Source organism: Hippocampus bargibanti, linkage group LG08, assembly GCF_051943395.1.
Source record: "Hippocampus bargibanti isolate YZ-2025 linkage group LG08, ASM5194339v1, whole genome shotgun sequence".
Classification (NCBI taxonomy): domain Eukaryota; kingdom Metazoa; phylum Chordata; class Actinopteri; order Syngnathiformes; family Syngnathidae; genus Hippocampus; species Hippocampus bargibanti.
This window is the reverse complement of record NC_142741.1, coordinates 4,886,023-4,907,500: the sequence shown is the minus strand read 5'-3', so window position 1 is coordinate 4,907,500 and position 21,478 is coordinate 4,886,023. Positions and strand designations below refer to the sequence as shown.

The window sequence follows — 21,478 nt, the reverse complement described above, 5'->3', positions numbered from 1 at the left end:
TTTAAGTTCATATTTTGGCTGGGATTAATTTTGAAAATAATAATAATAATCGGCAATATTCTACTTAAGATGCACTTGTATGTTAATATGGGTTGAATCGAGCTAGCTATGTAGCTAGCTATCCATTGGTTATGTATTAGCAAGTTAGCTAGCTAGCTTTCTATCTATTTGAGTTACTTCCGGGTTGAATGAACGCTGGCGCATGTGGCTGATGCTGCTCACCCACAGAACTGACTGTAAAGTGACTTTGAGAGTTTTGAAATGCGCTTAGAAATGAAACATATTATTATTATGATTATGGTTATTATGATTATCATGATTACTATCCGGCTGGCTATCTAGCTAGCTACCTAGCTGGATATCTATTTGCTATCTATTAGCTATATGGCTGGCTCACTGGCTATCTAGCTGGCATTATTATTCATTATCTATTAGCCATCTAGATTGCTGGCTATCTAGGTAGGTACCTATTAGATATTTATTAGCTAGCTAGCTAGCTTTCTATCTATTTGAGTTACTTCCGGGTTGAGTGAACGCTGGCGCGTGTGGCTGCCGCTGCTCACCCACAGAAAAACTGATCCTGTGACTGTAAAGTGACCTTGAGAGTTTTGAAAAGCGCTTAGGAATTATTATTATTATTATTATTATTATTGAGCGAGATGTGCGGGTGATCTCCAAATTCTCACTTGTAGAGGAGAATGTCAGCGGCCTGGAGAACAGGATATGTGTACAGGCCCACGCTGCCTTCATTCTTCTCCTTGCTCTTTATCTGGACACAATACACGCCCCCCCCCCACGGAAAACAAATTAATAAAAACATGTATACCCCCCCACCCCTGTTTTTTTGGCCGCGGATCCTCCTCGGGGCCCGATTGACGCCGCATGTGGCTGGGAAATGACGGCTATTAGGAGGACAAATCGGACAGATGGAGAAAGCAATAAAATGCGACAAAACAACCACGGAGAAGAGGGATGGAAATACAATACGCTGTCACAAGGAAAAAAAATATATATATATACAGGGAACATCCGAGTTACGACCGGGTTCAGTTCCAACAAAACGGTCGTAAGTCAAACGGTCGCAAGTCGAAATGCATTCCAAATGGCCGACGTGACGTTTACACGACAGTATAGTATACGATGTCAATCTGTTGTTGAGTTACGACCGGGTTTGGTTCCGACAAAACGGTCATAAGTCAAAACGGTCGTAAGTCGAAATCCATTCAAAATGGCTGACGATGGAAATGACACAAAAAGTTATACAATTTATAAATGAACTGCAAACAGTTTGGTAGTCAAATAACAGATTGACATCGTATACTATCCTGTCGTGTAAACGTCACGTCGGCCATTTTGAATGGACTTCGACTTACGACCGTTTGACTTACGACCGTTTTGTCGGAACGGAACCCGGTCGTAACTCAACAAATGATTGACATTGTATACTATCCTGTCATGTAAACGTGACATCGGCCATTTTGAATAGATTTCGACTTACGACCATTTGACTTACAACCGTTATGTCGAAACGTAACCCGGTCGTTACCTGTGGGTTTTTTTTTTAATTCCCTTCGTACCTTCCACTGCGGCAGGTGTCGGAGGCGCGGCATGCTGGTCAGGCATCCGAGGATCCAGGCAAGCTCTGCATGCTCGGGCACCTGCCAAGGTCACAAATCCGGTGAGATCCAGCGTCACATCTTTGAATATTTGGTTTAAGTGGCGGAAACGCGGGTGTGTTTTGGGGAAATCTCCTCCCATGGCATAATCTTGGTATACAAACTAGTTTTCGGCAGACGAACACCAAACCACACGGTCGAACAGTGCCATGGTGTCTAGCGGACTAGTTTTTGTCACCCCCTTTCTTTGAGTGCAGACGTGGTTTGCTATCGAGTGGAGTACTTTTGCTATTATGGGAGTGAGGATGGAGTTCAGGCTGAATGATGCGCTTTGGGGTCGGGTCGAACCTGCGACTGCTGGAAGAGGATGGCCTTGCGTGGATCCACGCCGCACGCTAGCAGGCTGGCCACCATGTCCAGGGTGTTGGCGCGGAGGGCGCTGGGGTCCTGCGGACGGGTGATGGCGTGCAGGTCGGCCACGCTGTAGAGCACCGATGGGTAGTGCTCCTGCAGGGTCACCCAGTTCTCCAGGGTGCCCAGGTAGTTGCCCAGATGGGGGACCCCCGTGGGCTGGATACCGGAGAACACCCGGTGGCACGCCGCCGACTCCTGTCCAAGAAATCAAGCGGACCTTTAATAAGCGAAGCTAGCGAATAGATAGTTAATAACTAGCGAATAGATAGTTAATAGCTAGCGAATAGATAATAATACATTTCATTTCTAAACGCCTTTCAAAACTATCACGGTCACTTTACAGTCACAGGATCAGTTTTTCTGTGGGTGAGCAGCGGCAGCCCCACGCGTCAGCGTTCACTCAACCTGGAAAAATTCAAAAAGATAGAAAGCTAGCTAGCTAATAGAACGCTAGGTAGCTAGCTAATAGATAGCTTGCTAGCTAGATAGTGAATATGTTTCCTGAACCGTCCATTTGCAAATGCCTGAAGAGTTGCTAGCGTGCCCAAATAAAAAGGCTAATGTCATTCAAAAGAGCTGTCTGTTGCCATGGTAATCCCTATATAAATTAGCCACAAAAAGTCCAGACAACACTTAACTAATAGCTAGCGAATTGATAGCTATTAGCTAGCGAATAGATAGCTATTAGTACTCGAAACGTGAAACAAAATGGCGGACCAAACAATGAACGCCCCTAAAGATCGTGTAAACAAAACAAACACCACAAGCACCCCCAAAAAATACAAATAAAATATTTAACAAAATAACAGGAGCGCTTATGCCATTAGCCGCCGAGCCTCTTCGGGGGCCGTCGGGGTCAATTTAGGGCGCAGACGGCACCCCGAGTCTGGCTCATATGTGTTCTCACCTCCGGCTGACATGCCGCCCCCTCCCATGAAGGAAGCCATTAGCCACGCAGACATGCTAATGGCGTCATTTGAGCCAATCAAATGTCAAGCAGAGTCAACAGCGGCCGCGAAGCCGCCGTCACCTGGCCAGACGCCTCCGAGGAAGGAAAACCCGGAGAGCGTTTTGCAAAGTTTCAGGGGAGGGGGGGGAGAAGAGCTAAATCAACCCCCCCGCCCGACGACAGGCCGGACAGCCAATAGTGTACGGCAATTATTTTTTATGACGGATGCCGCCACACGAGCGCAGCGGTCGTAAAAGGCGATCCGCTCGGAAATCCCGCACGGCGGGCGTCTCCGCCCCGTCACACGATTTGTTCCGCCGTATTTCATCGCTCTCATAAAACCGTCGCGAAAGGGAAACTTGGTAACGTGAGATGACCTTTGCCAAAAAAAAGGGCACGCACAAAATGGCCGTGTGACATTTTTAGGGGGCCGAAAAGATCGGCCATCGATCGGACATCTTTGACAACAAAATGGCGGCTTCAAACCGGAATCGTGCCATGTGGACTTGTTTGGGGTGCAGGAAGGCAGCTATTTTGGAGCAAAGTGTACATGATTTATTTATCTAGCTATCCAGCTATTTAGCTAGCTATCTCGCCAGCTATCTATTTGCTATCTACAGTGAGACCTCAACTTACGAACTTAATTGGTTCCCAGACAGAGTGTGTAAGGCGAAAAGTGTGTATCGTGAAAAAAAATGTCCCATAGGAAACCATTAAAATGGGAATAAAACGTTCCCGGGTTTCCATAAAATATACTTTTCAACTAAATAAGCCTTAAAACTACACACAACATACCTTATTCTATGTATAATAAATGTGCTATTGTATTGTAATGAAAGAAATATACTGCATTGTAGCATAAAGTCACTTTATTTGTGACTTAGCTGTCCCAGTACCATTACGCTAAGTCGACCATTGCTTCCATCCTTAAGAACAAAGAAGCGATTAAGAGGTTTTTAGGAATCAAAACCGACAGTCCTTATGAAGGGTGATTCTCCTTCCAAACAGTAACTTCCTCCCTCCCTCCCTCCCTCCTTCCACTCCATTGCATCAAGCCATCAACTACGATAACAAAGGTAAATAAAACGACTTTAATATACAGTACAGTGTATTTCTTTTAATTACACTACAAATAGCACATTTATTATCGATAAAATAAGGTATATTTTGTGTAGTTTAAAGCTTATTTAGTCGAAAATTATGTTTTATGGGGACCTGGGAACGGATTATTCTCATTTGTAATGGTTTCCTATGGGAAATTAATGTTTAGAAGACACGCTTTTCGCCTTACACACACTTTCTGGGAACCAATTAAGTTCGTGAGCTGAGGAATCACTGTACTGCCCCTGATGGAAGGGAAAAACATTGCCAGAGGTCCGACCAGTGCTTTATCGTCACCCAAGCATGAAAAAAAAAACTAAACCTAAAACAAATTGGGGAATGGCGCTCTACATATTATCAATTCGTGAATGGCAGTTAGTACGAAGGCGGTCGGCAGGATGGGCGACCAATCACGATGGGAATCATTCGGTTTGCGCGAGTGGTCGCAGGGGAGGGGGTCGAAAACGTTTGGACGCGTTGACTGGCACGCCGGCCGCGTTTCTCCCGTTTTGCATTTATGAGGCATTCTTGCGCAGCGATGTCATTTTGTTGTGGCTGATTAATCCAACATTTTCTCGCCGGCACCGCAGCGTGCGGTCGCTCGCTCCCCGGCGGACGAGGAGAGAGAAACGTTGGAAAAGGGGGGGATGGGGGTTCCAAGCCCCTACGCTGGAACTGGAGAAGGGAAAAAGAAAAGAAAAGTCGCCGGCGCACCATTCCCTCTTTGTCATCACATGACGTGACGGCGGTTGTTTTTCCATCGGGGAGACTGGGAAGCCGTTTTTTTTTTTTGGGGGCACCCCCCCTCTGTCCAACACGTTTCAACCACAGCGTGTTTGCGCTTGACCTTTGCCCCCCCCCGCGCGGACGTTAGCGCACAGCGACACCGCCAGACAAACAAAGATGGATGCCTGGAAAAAGTGTGAAAAGGCGGCGCTAACGTGTACGTAACCTTCCGAAAGTTGTCGCCCCCCCCCACCTTCCGACGCACAAAACGCGCAATGTCTTCAGCATATGGCGGCTGCGAAAGAGGAAAGCTTTCGTCACCTTAGCGACGATGCCGCCGCCGTCGGTGTTAAAATATGAGGGTAGTTGTTGGGGCTGCTCAGCCCCCCCCCCCCCTTTTTTTGTTTTCAACATTTGTCGGAGTGAGAGAACATTTCCTCGGCCCCAGTTGGCCTCTACATTTTTTGACGCCTGTGAATGAGAACGTTTAGCGACTTAGCGGTGGACGAGCGACTCCCGATTTGGCCCAAAAACGGCGGCGCTTCAAACCAAAACGGCTAAACGTGCTGTTCACGTGTCTTTGTGAGGCTTTTTCCGCAAATCGAAACGAGTCCTAAAAATAGTACGTCTGACGGTCCGCCATCTCTGATCGGCGGCTGATCGTCACATAGAAAATGATGTTTTATGGGGACTTGGGAACGGATTATTCTCATTTTAATTGTTTCCTATGGGAAATTAATTTTTGGGATACACACTTTTCACCTTACACACACTTTCTTGGAACCAATTAAGTTCGATTGGCTGTGGTCATCAACAATTTATTATACATAAAATGAACGCATTTATTATACATAAAATAATGTCTATTTTGTGTAGTTTTAAGGTTTATTTAGTAGAAAATTACGTTTTATGGGCACCTGGGAACGGATTATTCTCATTTTAATGGTTTCTTATGGAAATAAATGTTCAGCAGGCGAACCTTTCACCTTACACACACTTTCTGGGAACCAATTAAATTCGATCAGCTGTTGTCATCAAAACGTTATACATAAAATGAGCACATTTATGATACATAATATAAGGTATATATCTATATGTGTGTGTGTATATGTGTACTTTTAAGGCTTATTCCATCGGAAATTATGTTTTATGGGGACATGGGAACGAATTATTCTCATTTTAATGGTTTCTTATGGGAAAGAAATGTTCGGCAGACAAACTTTTCACCTTACACACACTTTCTGGGAACCAATTAAGTTCGATTGGCTGTGGTCATCAACAATTTATTATACATAAAATGAGCGCATTTATTATACATAAAATAATGTCTATTTTGTGTAGTTTTAAGGTTTATTTAGTAGAAAATTACGTTTTATGGGCACCTGGGAACGGATTATTCTCATTTTAATGGTTTCTTATGGGAAATAAATGTTTGGTAGACAAACTTTTCACCTTACACACACTTTCTTGGAACCAATTAAGTTCGATTGGCTGTGGTCATCAACAATTTATTATACATAAAATGAGCGCATTTATTATACATAAAATAATGTCTATTTTGTGTAGTTTTAAGGTTTATTTAGTAGAAAATTACGTTTTATGGGCACCTGGGAACGGATTATTCTCATTTTAATGGTTTCTTATGGGAAATAAATGTTTGGTAGACAAACTTTTCACCTTACACACACTTTCTTGGAACCAATTAAGTTCGATTGGCTGTTGTCATCAAAAAGTTATTATATATAAAATGAGCGCATTCATTATACATAAAATAATGTCTATTTTGTGTAGTTTTAAGGCTTATTTAGTAGAAAATTATGTTTTATGGGGACCTGGGAACGGATTATTCTCATTTTAATGGTTTCCTATGAAAATAAATGTTCAGCAGGCGAACCTTTCGCCTTACACACACTTTCTGGAAACCAATTAAGTTCGATCGGCTGTTGTCATCAAAAAGTTATTATATATAAAATGAGCGCATTTATTATACATAAAATAATGTATATTTTGTGTAGTTTTAAGGCTTATTTAGTAGAAAATTATGTTTTATGGGGACCTGGGAACGGATTATTCTCATTTTAATGGTTTCTTATGAGAAATAAATGTTCAGCAGACGAACTTTTCGCCTTACACACACTTTCTGGGAACCAATTAAGTTCGATCGGCTGTTGTCATCAAAACTTTATACATAAAATGAGCACATTTATGATACATAATATAAGGTATATATGTATATGCGTGTGTGTATATGTGTAGTTTTAAGGCTTATTTAGTAGAAAATTACGTTTTATGGGGACATGGGAATGGATTATTGTCATTTTAATGGTTTCTTATGGGAAATAAATGTTCGGCAGACGAACTTTTCGCCTAACACACACTTTCTGGGAACCAATTAAGTTCGATCGGCTGTTGTCATCAAAACTTTATACATAAAATGAGCACATTTATGATACATAATAGAAGGTATATATATTGTGTACTTTTAAGGCTTATTTAGTAGAAAATTACGTTTTATGGGCACCTGGGAACGGATTATTCTCATTTTAATGGTTTCTTATGGGAAATAAATGTTTGGTAGACAAACTTTTCACCTTACACACACTTTCTTGGAACCAATTAAGTTCGATTGGCTGTTGTCATCAAAAAGTTATTATATATAAAATGAGCGCATTCATTATACATAAAATAATGTCTATTTTGTGTAGTTTTAAGGCTTATTTAGTAGAAAATTATGTTTTATGGGGACCTGGGAACGGATTATTCTCATTTTAATGGTTTCTTATGAGAAATAAATGTTCAGCAGACGAACTTTTCGCCTAACACACACTTTCTGGGAACCAATTAAGTTCGATCGGCTGTTGTCATCAAAACTTTATACATAAAATGAGCACATTTATGATACATAATATAAGGTATATATATTGTGTACTTTTAAGGCTTATTTAGTAGAAAATTATGTTTTATGGGCACCTGGGAACGGATTATTCTCATTTTAATGGTTTCTTATGGGAAATGAATGTTCAGCAGACGAACTTTTCGCCTTACACACCCTTTCTGGGAACCAATTAAGTTCGATCGGCCGTTGCGGCTCAATCTGATATCACATATAAGGCACAGGATCATTTTTTTGGAAGAAAATCAACCCCCCCCCCCCCCCCCCCCCCGACCGCTAAGTCTTCGGAGGTGCAATCTTGGTGTCAGATCTTTGCCAATGCCGCATCCCGAGAGGAGTGCGAATGGAAGAGTGGAAGGGAGGAAGCGCCCCCCCCCCCCTCCACGGCTCTCCCGCTGAGTATCCCAACACAGGATCGGGTGTTCCGGATTCCCCCCCCCCTCCCCCACTGCTGCGATCTTAATTCACCTCGACGTGCCTTCACTCCCTATCCGACGTGGCCACGTGACAACACGCCGCAACTTGACAAAATGTCGGAGGGAAAGAAATATGGCACAACACTCAACCCCCCCCCCCCCCCCAAAAAAAAGCCTTATTTGGAGGGTTCTCCACAAAACCGTTGGGTGGTTCACACCTGCAGAAGTCAAGTTGTGCTCGGTGGAATCTTGGCACTGGTTGCACATTAAGAAGGCAGGGGGGGGGGTGAGAATGGCAGCAAGCAGGATGGGGGAAAAAGGTCAATTTAGTGATGGTATTTTCCAGTGCAGGGGTGTCAAAGTCATTTTTTGCCACGGGCCACATTGTAGTTATGGTTTCCTCTCGAGGGCCGTTATGAATTTGGGGAACCCATTAGAATGTTTATATCCCTTCAAATATTACATATAGAGCACACAGCAAATTAATGAATAAGTCGTTTTGAAATCTGAAGTCAAGAATAATGACTTTTATTGTGGTTGACATCCAAAAATATGAAATTTTGGCTCAGATTTTAGCAATCATCATGGAATTTAACAAGTTTGATTTGCTTTCGCGGGCCGAAAAAAATGATGTGGCGGGCCGGATTTGGCCCGCGGGCCTTGACTTTGACACCTGTGTATAAGGTGCACGGGAGTATAAGGCGCAGCCTCAACGAATGACGTCTTTTCAAAGTACATTGATACCTCAGGTCATGAACATAATTGGTTCCCAGAAAGTGTGTGTAAGGCGAAAAGTTCATCTGCCAAACATTTATTTCCCATAAGAAACCATTAAAATGAGAATAATCCGTTCCCAGGTCCGCATATAACATAATTTTCAATGGATAAAAAAAAAAGCCTTAAAGGACAACCGACGTCTCCGGACAAGTTGTGTCCATAATTTGTAAAATGGCTTCAAATGACTTCTACTGAGCGTATTTTACAAATACAGTAAAGTCTCGTTATATCGATATCGGATATATCGATAGTCCCGGTTATATCGATACTATTTCTATGCACGCACGGAGAAAATTACATGCAAACAGGGTCGGCTATATCGATAGTCCCGGTTATATCGATATTTTTTCGGACTCCCTTGAATATCGATATAATGAGACTTTACTGTATTCCACCGCATATAGCTATATTTTACATTTTAAGACTCGCTCTGAATATTCAGGAAGTCTTGTTTTTGAGTTGGTGACGAGTCCGTACGTGACGTCATGAAAGGACCGCCCCCTGACGGAAAAAAGACACATTGTAGCAGTCCTTCCATCATGACAATGTATTTTGCTGTACATGTTTGGTCTGAGAACCGTGTTGCACCCAAAAGCCGCCAGAAGAGGGCATCCAAGCTCCATATAAGGAATTTATCAGCCTGTGGAAGCGGAGGTTGCCACTGGGTCGCCATTTTGTGCCTCTTTTTTTTGGGGTGAGAGATTTTCCCCCAATGTTGCCTCAAAATGGCACATATAATTCTTTAATCGATTGCAAACATGTATGCTTTCCTCTTCAGAACTATTTGAATCATATTCATAACTGGATGTGTAACAAGAAAGCATATTCTCCGAATCTGAAGCCATTGTTTTGAGTCACAAGCAATGCTTGGCGTGACGTCACGAAATGGGGGCGGGACTTTATGAAAATGCCCAATTCGCAGCTCAATTTTTTTGCAGATTTTGGACACTTTAAGTCATTTTTATTGGTGTTTAGCAATAAACACCAATAAAACACCAAAGTGACGTCGGTTGTCCTTTAAAATTACACAAAATACACCTCATTTTATGTACAATAAATGTGTTCTTTTTATATATAATAACTTTTTGATGACGACATCCGATCGAAATTAATTGGCTCCCAGAAAGTGTGTCTAAGGCGAAAAGTTCATCTGCCAAAATGTATTTCCCATAAGAAACCATTAAAATGAGAATAATCCGTTCCCAGGTCTCCATAAAACACATTTTTCTACTGAATAAACCTTAAAACCACACAAAATAGGCCTTATTTTATGTATAATAAATCTGCTCATTTTATGTATAATAACTTTTTGATGACAAGAGCCGATCAAACTTCTTCTTCTTTCGGCTTTTCCCTTCAAGGGGTCGCCACAGCGAATCAGCATCCTTCATCTTCAGAGGTTTGATCCGCATGTTTGTTTTGGCTAAGCTTTGACCAAACCTTTGTGATGGTCAAAAAAATCCTCTCACCAGGAAGCGGCAAGAAAGGATTTGGGACAGATCCCGTTTGGCGGCTGCAAGGGAGAAATGGGAGAGGAGCCGTGCCTGGCCGTCGCCTGCAGTGGGCCTTCAGGATGGAAAAGGAAGCCGCCGGTAATGGAAGGAGGAAACCCAAACCCACAACAGTTAGTGGAATCCTCACGGCTAAATTATTGGGACTTCATCCCTGGGAAATTAATGTCATACATTTTCCGACACTTGGCGGGAGGTCCCAAACATCCACCGCGTCACACCCCCCCTTACTTAACCCCCCTTTTTTTCTATTTATAATACTAATAATAATCCATTTGATTTGTAAGCGCCTTTCAAAACTCTCAAGGACACTTTACAGTCACGTGATCAGTTTTTCTGTGCATGAGCAGCAGCAGACACGCACGCCAGCGTTCACTCTACCCGGAAGTACCCCGAATAGATAGAAAGCTAGCTAGCTAAAAGATAGCTAATGGATAACTAATAGATAGACAGCTAGCTAGGTAGCTAGATGGCTGTTTAACTAATAGATAGCCAGCTAGATAGCTAGCGAGCCAGCCAGATAGCTAATAGACAGCAAATTGATAGCCAGCTCGGTAGCTAGCTAGATAGATAGCTGGGTAGTAATCATAATAACCATCATAACAACAACAAAACAACAACAACAATAATAATAATAATAATAATAATAATAATAATAATAATAATAATAATAATAATAATAATAATAATAATAATAACAAATAATACAAATAAGAGCCCAATTTTCTTTTTGAGGCCATGTTTTTTTCTGTTTTTGCTCCCCGCAGGGTGCCGCAGGGAGGCAGGGGCATGGGGGTACGCCCCCCCCCCCCCCAAGAAAAACCGCATTTGATTAAATCTGCGGTGGGAACGCGGGACAGGTGAGATTGATGAGGCTCGTCCGAGCCTCACGCTGCGCAGCGAACTAGCGCTCGCGGCCGGCGGCGAGGCGGGAAGAGAAACGCGGCACTGTGGCCTGCGCACCGCGGGGGTCCCGGCCCTGATTAATGGGGACTGGAGGCCCTTCAAAAACAGCAGACGCCAATCGCGCCAAAAATAACCTCCGCCGGCCGCCGCTTCTCCGGGGTCCAGACTTCAAGATAGGCTGAGGATGAGGGGGGTCCGGTCGGGGGGTGTAGCAGGAAACTCATTAGCGACTCGGCAAAACAACAAAAACGAACCAGGGGAGAGAGGATCGACTCTGAGATCTGGCGGAGCGGTCGCCGCGGCGATCCGCCGGGTGACGGACGCAAATAGCGCCACACCCGAGCCCGTTTAGCCACGCCCACGCGGACTTGTGACAGAATAATAAAAATAATAATAATAATAATCCATTTAATTTCTAAGCGCCTTTCAAAACTCTCAAGGTCACCTTACAGTCACAGGATCAGTTTTTCTGCAGGTGAGCAGCGGCAGTCACATGTGCCAGCGATAACTCAACCCGGAATAACTCAAATAGATAGAAAGTTAGCCAGCTGGCTAATAGATAGCTAGCTAGTTAGATAGGAAATAGACAGCAAATAGAGATAGCCAGCTAGCTAGATAGTGAATCAAGAGCAAATAAATAGCTAGCTAGGTAGCCAGCCAGCTAGCTAGTTAGATAGCGAATAGATAGATAGCTAGGTAGCGAGCTACATAGCTAGCTAGGTAGTCAGCCTTTCAAAACTCTCAATGTCACTTTACAGTCACATGATCGGTTTTTCTGCGGGTGAGCAGCGGCAGCCACATGGGCCAGCGATAACTCAACCCGGAATAACTCAAATAGAAAGTTGGATAGCGAGCTGATAGATACTCATAGATGGCTAGCTAGCTAGTTAGATAGTGAATAGATAGCAAATAGATAGAAAGCTAGGTAGCCAGCTAGCTAGTTACATAGCAAATAGATAGCTAGCTAGTTGGATATCGGATAGCAAATAGATGGCAAATAGATAGCTTGCTAGGTAGCCAGCCTTTAAAAACTCTCAAGGTCACTGTACCGTCACAGGATCAGTTTTTCTGTGGGTGATCAGTGGCAGCCACAAGCGCCACAGCGTTCACTCAACTCGGAATAACTCAAATAGATAGAAAGTTAGCTAGCTTGCTAATAGATAACTAATAGATAGCTAGGGATTTCTTTTCTGTCCATTAATTAGCCAAAGCCTCCCGCTGAGGTTGTTAGCTAGCGCTACTTTGAGACATTGGAAGGACCCCCGCGGAGGGGGCTCAACTCTAGCCGGAATCTCCCATGCGGCGCGGGGGACTAGTGGGCTTTAATGGTCGACACCTGATAAAGTGAATTTGGGGGCCGGAGGGGGGGTCACTTCCAGGTCATTTCCTGTTTCCATTTTGGGTGTCCAATAGATTCATTAGCCAGCCAACATGGACAAGTCAAGTCAAATATGGACACTTGTTGCCCTCATACAGTAAATGTGGAGATGGTTGTCTGTGTGTCGATGTACACGGTGTAAACGTACACACAGACAGGCAGATACACAGATGGATACATAAACAGACGCGCGCACGCACACACACACAAACAGACACACACACACACATACAGGCATACAGACAGACAGGTGTGTAAAGGCGGTCAGGAAAAAAAGAGGCAGTTTACCTTGTTTTCCGACTGGCCGCCGCCATCACACAGAAACCTCGGCTGGACTCGCTGAAAACTCCCGGGAAAAGTGGCCAGGAGACGTCGCGCGAGGTGAGCCCGCGCCATGTTGACTTGGGGAAAGGAGGGGGCAGTGACGTCACGGCGCGGCAACTACGGCGAGCGCCGGGGCTCAAAACATGAAAGGAGCTAAATTACAGGAAGTAGAGTAGCCATATGAATTAGGCCAAACGTAAAAAAAGTCATCGGCAGGTTTCAGCCAAAAAAGACGACAGACGGCCGAGGAATCAACTGCTGTTATGATTTGGGCGTGTAAACGTGCTGAGGCATATTTCACTGGAAGTCAAGGTCGTCATACAGGTCAGGATGAATCAGGATGAATTTGGGACGGGGGGGGGGGGGGGGGGGAAAAAATAGACTTGAAGTGGTGCTGTCACTGGCGCCAACATTGTAATTGGTTGCCATGACAACAAAAAAAATCATTTATTTGGTCTTGTTGTTTTGTAAAAGCGTTTCTATGCGAACCTTCATATGTATTTTATTCTTAAAATTGTCTTCAATACTTGATTTATAATATTTTGTCATGGTCACTTCCGGTTCCGTGTCACGTGAGAGACATCGCTAGTAGAGCGAGAGAACAAATGGCGACAGAAATCGCCAGAGGACGATAACGTCGACGTCAATGAAGTTTGGCGACTTGCGGATTTACAAGGTGCACACGGTACGTTATTTATTTGCTAATTTATTGTATTTATTGTCGAACATATTGTAAGAATGTCGATTGTTGTTTTAAATGTATTTTAGTTTTCATGGTGTTTCCCAATAAAAATAAATAAATGTATTTTCAAACTAAGAAATAAATGGATCCAACTGTGTTGACAAGTATTGGATTGGATTACCCTTTATTAGTCTCGTAGTGGAGAAATTGACGTTTCACAGCAGCAAAGTGATGGAAGGAAAGGAAGAAGTAGAAAAACAGGAACTGCTGTAAAGGCAGCTATCTAACTAACTAGTTGGCAATCTATCTAGGTAGCTATTCACTGTCTATTAGCTATCTAACTAATGAGCTGGTTATCTAGCTAGCAAGCTATTTTCTGTCTATTAGCTATAAAACTAGCTGGCTATCTAGCTAGCTAGCTAGCAATTAGCTGTCTCATAGCTATTTAACTAACTAGCTGGTTATCTAGCTAGCTAACTATTTTCTGTTTATTAGCTATCTAACGAGCTGGCTATCTATCGAGGTAGCAAGTTGCTGTCTATTAGCTATCTACCTAACTAGCTTTCTATCTATCTAGCTAGCTATTTTCTGTCTATTAGCGATCTAACCAACTAGCTGGCTATCTAGCTATCTATCTATTAGCTATCTATCAAGCCAGCTATCTATTAGCTATCTATCAAGCTATCTATCTATCGTTTAAATAGCTAGCTAGCTGGCTTTCTATCTATTTGAGTTATTCCAGGTTGAGTGAACGCCGACGCGTGTGGCTGCCGCTACTCACCCACAGAAAAACTTATCCAGTGACTGTAAAGTGACCTTGAGAGTTTTGAAAAGCACTTAGAAATGAAATATATTATTATTATTATTATTATTATTATTATTATTGTTATTGTTATTGTTATTATTATTAAAAGACGTAAAACCGCGTCCTTGCCATTTTATGGCGGCAATTAGGCCGGCACGTTAGTTGCACGAGTGCCTTGAAGGTGGCGCATTGCCATTGAGGTCCTGGAGGCGTGGCCGCCTGCTTATGGCGCGTCAGGGCCCCGACGACTTGGCCTCCATTTTCCCATGGCCGCCGAGCTCTTTTCCATGCGATGTCGCGTCGTCTGATCAGAACGCATATTAGCCGCGAGCCGGCGCGCGGGGGTCGGGTTACGTGACGGCGTCTTTGCCGAACGGCTACCTGAGAGCTTTCATGTCCACAACATCTGCCGCATCTGGTTGCGTTTGCTTCTCACGGAACGCCGCCGCCGCCTCACTCCATATTCATTAGTGTTTCCCGAGGCAAACACTGCTGCTATATGCATGTTGTGTGTGTGTGCGTGTATACCTTTTGCTGCTGTTTCCTGGCCACCCAGCAGACGTGCACACACACCTTGGTGTATGCACCCAGTTGGAAATTCCTCAACTTGACTCAAGGCAAAATTCTTTGCAATGGGGCCGTGGTCTTAGCGTCCCAATACTAGTACGCTAAGTCGACCATTGCTACGTGTGGCTAAGTGTGTTTCTGTGTTTTCTAAGCAACGGTCTCAGGCAATAGAAGAGGTTGAAAAACTTCTGTTTATTTGGATTAACGAAAAGCAGCTAGCAGGGGTCACTGTGAGTAAGGGTATTATCGCCGAGAAAGCACAGCTACTTCACTCAGATATCGTCAAGAGGCAACCTGGAAGTTCGTCATCCATTGACAACTACCATCCCAAAGGTCAATAAAACAACTTTATTATACTGTACTGTTTATTTCTTTAATTACAATACAATATGATAGGCTATTTTAAACAATATCACCAGTAGCTGAAATGTTATATATATTAGGTTATATAAGGTATAATATGTGTAGTTTTAAGGCCTATTTAGTAGAATAAATATGTTTTATGAGGACCTGGGAACTGATTATTCTCATTTTAATTGTTTCTTATGGGAAATAAATGTTTGGGAGTCGAACTTTTTGCCTTACACACACTTTCTGGGAACCAATCAAGTTCGTAAGCTGAGGTATCACCGTATCCCACTGAGAATGATTGACATTGTTGATGTTGATTTGGATTAACGAAAAGCAGCTAGCTGGGGACAGTCTGAGTGAGGGTATTATCGCCGAGAAAGCACGGCAACTTCACTCGGGTATCATCAAGAGGCAACGACATCAACGACCATCACAAAGGTCAATAAAACCACTTGATTATACAGTACAGTTTATTTTTTTCATTACAATCCAATAGCACATTTATAATAATAATAATAATAATAATAATAATAATACAGTAAAGTCTCGTTATATCGATATTGGTTATATCGATAGTACTGCTTATTACGATACTATTTCTATGAACGCAAGGAGAAAATTTACATGCCACAGGATCGGATATATCGATAGTCCGGTTATATCGATATTTTTTTCCGACTCCCGAGAATATTGATATAATGAGACTTTACTACCACAACTGCTACTACTACTACTACTACTACTACTACTACTACTACTACTACTACTAATAATAATAATAATAATAATACATTTTATTTTCAGGCGCCTTTCAAAGGTCTCAAGGACACTTTACAGTCACAGACAAGAAAAAAACAGATACAATAATTATACATAAAATGAGGTGTAGTTTTAAGTTTTGGTAGAAAATTATCTTTTATGGGGACCTGGGAACGGATTATTCTCATTTTAATGGTTTCCTATGGGAAATAAATGTTTGGAAGACCAACATTTCGCCTTACACACACTTTCTGGGAACCAATTAAGTGCGTCAACTGAGGTATCATTGTACTTTAATCAGAAAGCACTTGAGGAAACCTGATTGAAACGTCGTCCCGAAAACGAAGCGGAAAACGTCGACCCGAGCAACGGGCGACGAGTGAAGGCGTCAAAACACTATGCCGCCATAACACCTCCCAACAACACCTCGTTTGTCTTCTTCCTCCTCCTCCTCCTCACATTCAGACACTTCATTAGGTACCACCACACTGCCTGATGAGTGATGCGTTTGGCCTTTACATAACACCCCCACCCTCCACCGTTAATAAAAAAATAGTTTGGAGACATTTTTAATAATAATAATAATACATTTCATTTATAAGCGCCTTTCAAAACTCTCAAGGTCACTTTACAGTCAAAGGATACGTATTTCGTAAGCAGCGGCAGCCACACGCGCCAGCGTTCACTGAACCTGGAAGTAAATACATAGAAAGCTAGCTAACCAGCTAGTAGATAGCTAATAGATAGCCAACAGAGAGCTATGTTTGAGGGGGAGAATTGACATGATAAAGGTACGGTATGAAGGAAAGTGGACATTCAAGTGCTATTTAAACCAATATGTATTGTATAATAATAATAATACTAATAATAATAATCCATTTGATTTCTAAGCGCCTTTCAAAACTCTCAAGGTTACTTTACAGTCACGGGATCAGTTTGTCTGTGGGTGAGCATCGGCCAGCTTTTGCTCAACCCAGAATAACTCAAATAGATAGAAAGTTAGCTAGCTAGCTAATAGATAACTAATAGATAGCTAGCTAGCTAGTTAGCTAGCAAATAAATAGCAAATAGATAGCTAGTTAGATAGCGAATAGATACCTAGTTAGGTAGCCAGCAATGTTAGATAGTGAATAGAAGGTTCTTTGAAGGTTCAGAGAAGTACAGATGATGGCTGAAGAAACCTTTTCATCGATGGACCACTCCTGTAAGACTGAGAGTTTACACAGACGTAGTGAATAGATAGCTAGCTCGGTAGCCAGTTATAGAGCTAGCTAGTTAGCCAGCCTTTCAAAACTGTATGTATTGTATAGTAATAATAAAAATAATAATCCATTTAATTTATAAGCGCCTTTCAAAACTCTCAAGGTCACTTTACAGTCACAGGATCAGTTTTTCTGCGGGTGAGCAGCGGCAGCCACATGCGCCAGCGATAACTCAACCCGGAATAACTCAAATAGATAGAATGTTGGATAGCTAGCTGATAACTTATAGATAGCTAGCTAGCTAGTTAGATAGGAAATAGATAGCTAGTTAGCTAGTTAGATAGCGAATAGATAGCTAGCTAGGTAGCCATCTAGCTAGTTAGATAGTGAATCGATAGAAAATAGATAGCTAGCTAGGTAGAACTAGCTAGTTAGATAGCAACCGCTGCTCACCCACAGAAAAGCTGATCCTGTGACTGTAAAGTGACCTTGAGAGTTTTGAAAGGCGCTTATAAATTAAATGGATTATGGTTATTATTATTATTATGTGAATGTGCTGTGAATGTCTCGTTGTGTTCGCGGCAGGAAAAAAAAAAGTCGGCACAGACTTGTGCTGAAGGCGGAATTGAAATTCCGGCTGGTCCGTACGCGCCGGGGGCCGCGGGGTCTCGGGTCTCGGGGCCGTGTTTATTATGCCGCTTGTGGCCGTCCACCTGTCATAATAACGCCGCCCTTTGGTCTCCGGGGGGCAAGCCTGGTGCTGAGTGACGGCTCAAACGTGGCCGCGTCGGCGTACGTGCGCGCCGGTGGTGGACGGCCATGTTGAAAGATGCGGTGTGGGGGAGGGCTCGGGACCACGTCGGAGAACGGGCTGGCACCACCCAAGTAGACGGATGGATGGAATGACTGACAAGCTGGCAACAAGTGACGTCAGCTGTCGGTGATTGGTCTCCGCCACGAGCAGTCACCACGTTTGGCGTTTTACTCTTGCCATTTAAATAAAAAAAGTCGACGGGTGTGCCTGTGTTTGCATGTGTCTGTGTGTATGTGTTTCATGCTTGAAATTTGGTCCCTACAGGTCAAAGGCCTCACACACTAAGTCCCCATAATACCACAAAATTGGGTATGCCCGAATGTGTGTGTGTGTGTACGTGCATGTGTGTACGTGCGTGTCTGTGTGTGTTTCATGTTTGAAATTTGGTCCCTACAGTCCTAAGTCCTCACACACTAAGTCCCCATAATGCAGCGAAATTGGGTATGCGTCAGCGTGTCTGTGTGTGTGTGTGTTTCATGTTTGAAATTTGGTCTCTACAGCCCTAAGTCCTCACACACTAAGTCCCCAGAATGCAGCAAAATTGGGTATGCGTGTGTGTGCACGTGTGCGTGCGTGTCTGTGTGTCATGTTTGAAATTTGGTCCCTACAGGCCAAAGGCCTCACACACTAAGTCCCCACAATTAAGAAAAATATGGATACGTGCGAGTGTGTGTGTGTGTGTGTGTCTGCATGCATGTTTGAAATTTAGTCCCTACAGGTCAAAAGCCTCATACACTACTAAGTCCCCACAATGCAGCAAAAGTGGGTATGTGCGAGCACGTGTGTGTGTGTGTGTGTGTGTGTGTCTGCGTGTGTCTGCGTTTCATGTTTGAAATTTGGTCCCTTCAGGTCAAAAGCCTCATACACTAATAATAATAATCCATTTCACTTCTAAGCGCCTTTCAAAACTCTCAAGGACACTTTACAGTCACGTGATAAGAAGTCCCCACAACGCAGCAAAATTGGGTATGTGTGTGTGTCTTTCATGTTTGAAATTTGGTCCCTAAAGGTCAAACTCCTCATACACCAAGTCCCCACAATACAGAAAAATTGGGTATAGGTATGTGTGTTTCATGCTTGAAATTTGGTCCCTACAGGCCAAAAGCCTCACACACTAAGTCCCCACAATTCTGCAAAATTGGGTATGCGCGAGTGTGTATAGGTGTGTGTGTTCACTTCCCAAAGGGGGGCCAGTTTCAGCACCTTGTCTCATTGCCTGTCGTGGTGTCGACAGCAGCTCAAGTGTGTGTGTGTGTGTGTGTGTGTGTGTGTGTGTGTGTGTGTGTGTGTGTGTGTGTGTGTGTGTGTGTGTGTGTGTGTGTGTGTGTGTGTGTGAGATGCGGTCAAGTGAGACAAGTTGAAGCAAGATAATGTGGGAGCATTTTGGACTTTAGGGCTGCTTTTAAATGAGTGCCGCTTGAGCCGGCGACAGCAAAATGGGGCTCCCACTTTTGTCCTTTTCAAGTCCAGGCCACCCACGGAAATCACCTTTTCCATCGCTCAGTCTGATTCCATACGAGTGTTGCTAGCATACCTAAATGGGACGCTGGCTGGCATCCTTGAAATAGGAAAGGCCATTTTGTGGTCCCGGAAACACCCGTTTCCGTCCGTGACTTTGGAGGCCAGCTTGCTTCAACGGCACGGATGCCATTTTGGGGCCACGGCAACGCTGGCTGCTTGATGAACACTTTTTGTCATTGTGGCGCTCCTTCAAATCAGCTAACGCAACCATGGAGGTTGTTTGGACGTTCCGCCATGGGGTTGCCAAGTCCAGTCGCCTCTTGTTTTGTCATTGACGCATTTACAGCGAAAGACACCTTCCTAGTTTGAACTCTGCTGATGTTCATCCCTCCTTCTCGTCGTCTCCGTAGCGTTTGAAGACCAAGTACAGTGATACCTCAGCTTACGAATGCTTTAGTTTACGAACTTTTCGCCTTACGAACATTAAAATTTGCAAGAATATAATCTTGGCGTACGAACTACTTTTCGGCAAACAAACCAAACCACACGGACTGGCAAGGTGGCTGGAAGACTAGTTTTCTTTGAGTGCAGATGTGGTTTGTTATTGAGTGTAGTACTTTTGCTACTATGGGAGCGAAAAAGACCCCACCACAGGCATGTGTTCAGCCGAAGAAGACACAAAAGAAAATGACGGTCCAGCAGAAGAAGGAGATCATCGAAAAACACCAACGAGGTGTGAAGTTTGTGTGAGTTAGCGTCCCACTACCAGTATGCTAAGTCGACCATTGCTACGTGCGGCTAAGGTTTTTCTGAGCAACAGTCTCGGCAATTGAAGAGGTTGAAAAACTTCTGTTGATTTGGATGAACGAAAAGCAGCTCGCAGGGGACAGTGTGTGAGGGTATTATCGCCGAGAAAGCACGGCAACTTCACTCGGATATCATCAAGAGGCAACCTGGAAGTTCATCATCCATTGACAACTACCATCACAAAGGTCAATAAAACCACTTTATTATACTGTACAGTTTATTTTTTTCATTACAATACAATAGCACATTTATTATGCACAAAATAATGTATATTTTGTGTCGTTTTAAGGCTTATTTAGTAGAAAATTATGTTTTATTGAGGACCTAGGAACGGATTATTCTCATTTTAATGGGTTCTTATTGTCATGATCTGGTTGGCGGCCAACGGGGGGCGCTGTCGGCCCCGCCTGCACCAGGTGCTGGTCGTCCCGATCAGATTGGCGACCAACGGACAGCGACGTCAGCCCTGCCTGCAGCCTCGCAGGTGCTGGTCGTTTTAATCACTGACACTTAAAAGGACACCCGGCACGACCATCCGGTGTCGGTTCATTGTTTGCTGCTTGTTTGCTGCATGCTGTGCATGTGTTTGTTTAACCTTGGTGGACTTTTACTTTTGGTCTTCTTTTGCTACTTTGTATTTTTTCCATTCAGATGATTTTGATGTTTTACATTTTGTTCCTGCTGACCTTTATTTTAATACAATTTGTCAAACAACGTCCTACTCACTCCTGCCTGCTTTTTGGGATCCGCACCCGCCATCACCACCTCGCAAACCGTGACACTTATGGGAAATAAATGTTTGGCAGACGAACCTTTTTGCCTTACACACATTTTCTGGCCATTTATACAACCAATACCTCGTAAGCTGAGGTATCACTGTACGATGAATGTATGCAGGGAGGCTAGCTCGCGCGGACCCGGCGCGTGCTCGTAATCAAAAGCAGACCGCCCATCCATCAACGTCCCCGCACGACACCCTCCTGAGACACCAAAAGATGGAGACTTTCTCCTCTGGCTCG

The 21,478-nt window shown here is 43.5% G+C and overlaps 2 protein-coding genes across 2 annotated transcripts in view; one reads left to right on the top strand and one right to left on the bottom strand.

Annotated features, from left to right (window-relative positions):
- wars2 (tryptophanyl tRNA synthetase 2, mitochondrial) overlaps positions 1–13,130 on the bottom strand; it is a 15,081-nt gene extending 1,951 nt beyond the window's left edge. The window contains exons 1-4 of the mRNA XM_089002643.1: positions 12,976–13,130; positions 1,965–2,225; positions 1,578–1,658; positions 687–769 (exon numbers count right to left, since the gene is read on the bottom strand). Of these exons, the coding sequence (XP_088858769.1) occupies positions 687–769; positions 1,578–1,658; positions 1,965–2,225; positions 12,976–13,083 (533 nt within the window). The 5' untranslated portion in view covers positions 13,084–13,130. The remainder of the gene's footprint in view (positions 1–686; positions 770–1,577; positions 1,659–1,964; positions 2,226–12,975) is intronic.
- A 488-nt stretch (positions 13,131–13,618) lies between these two features.
- Positions 13,619–21,478, top strand: part of lrch1 (leucine-rich repeats and calponin homology (CH) domain containing 1) — a 47,441-nt gene continuing 39,581 nt past the window's right edge. Inside the window, exon 1 of the mRNA XM_089002322.1 lies at positions 13,619–13,696. The gene's annotated coding sequence lies outside the window, so the exon portion shown is untranslated. The remainder of the gene's footprint in view (positions 13,697–21,478) is intronic.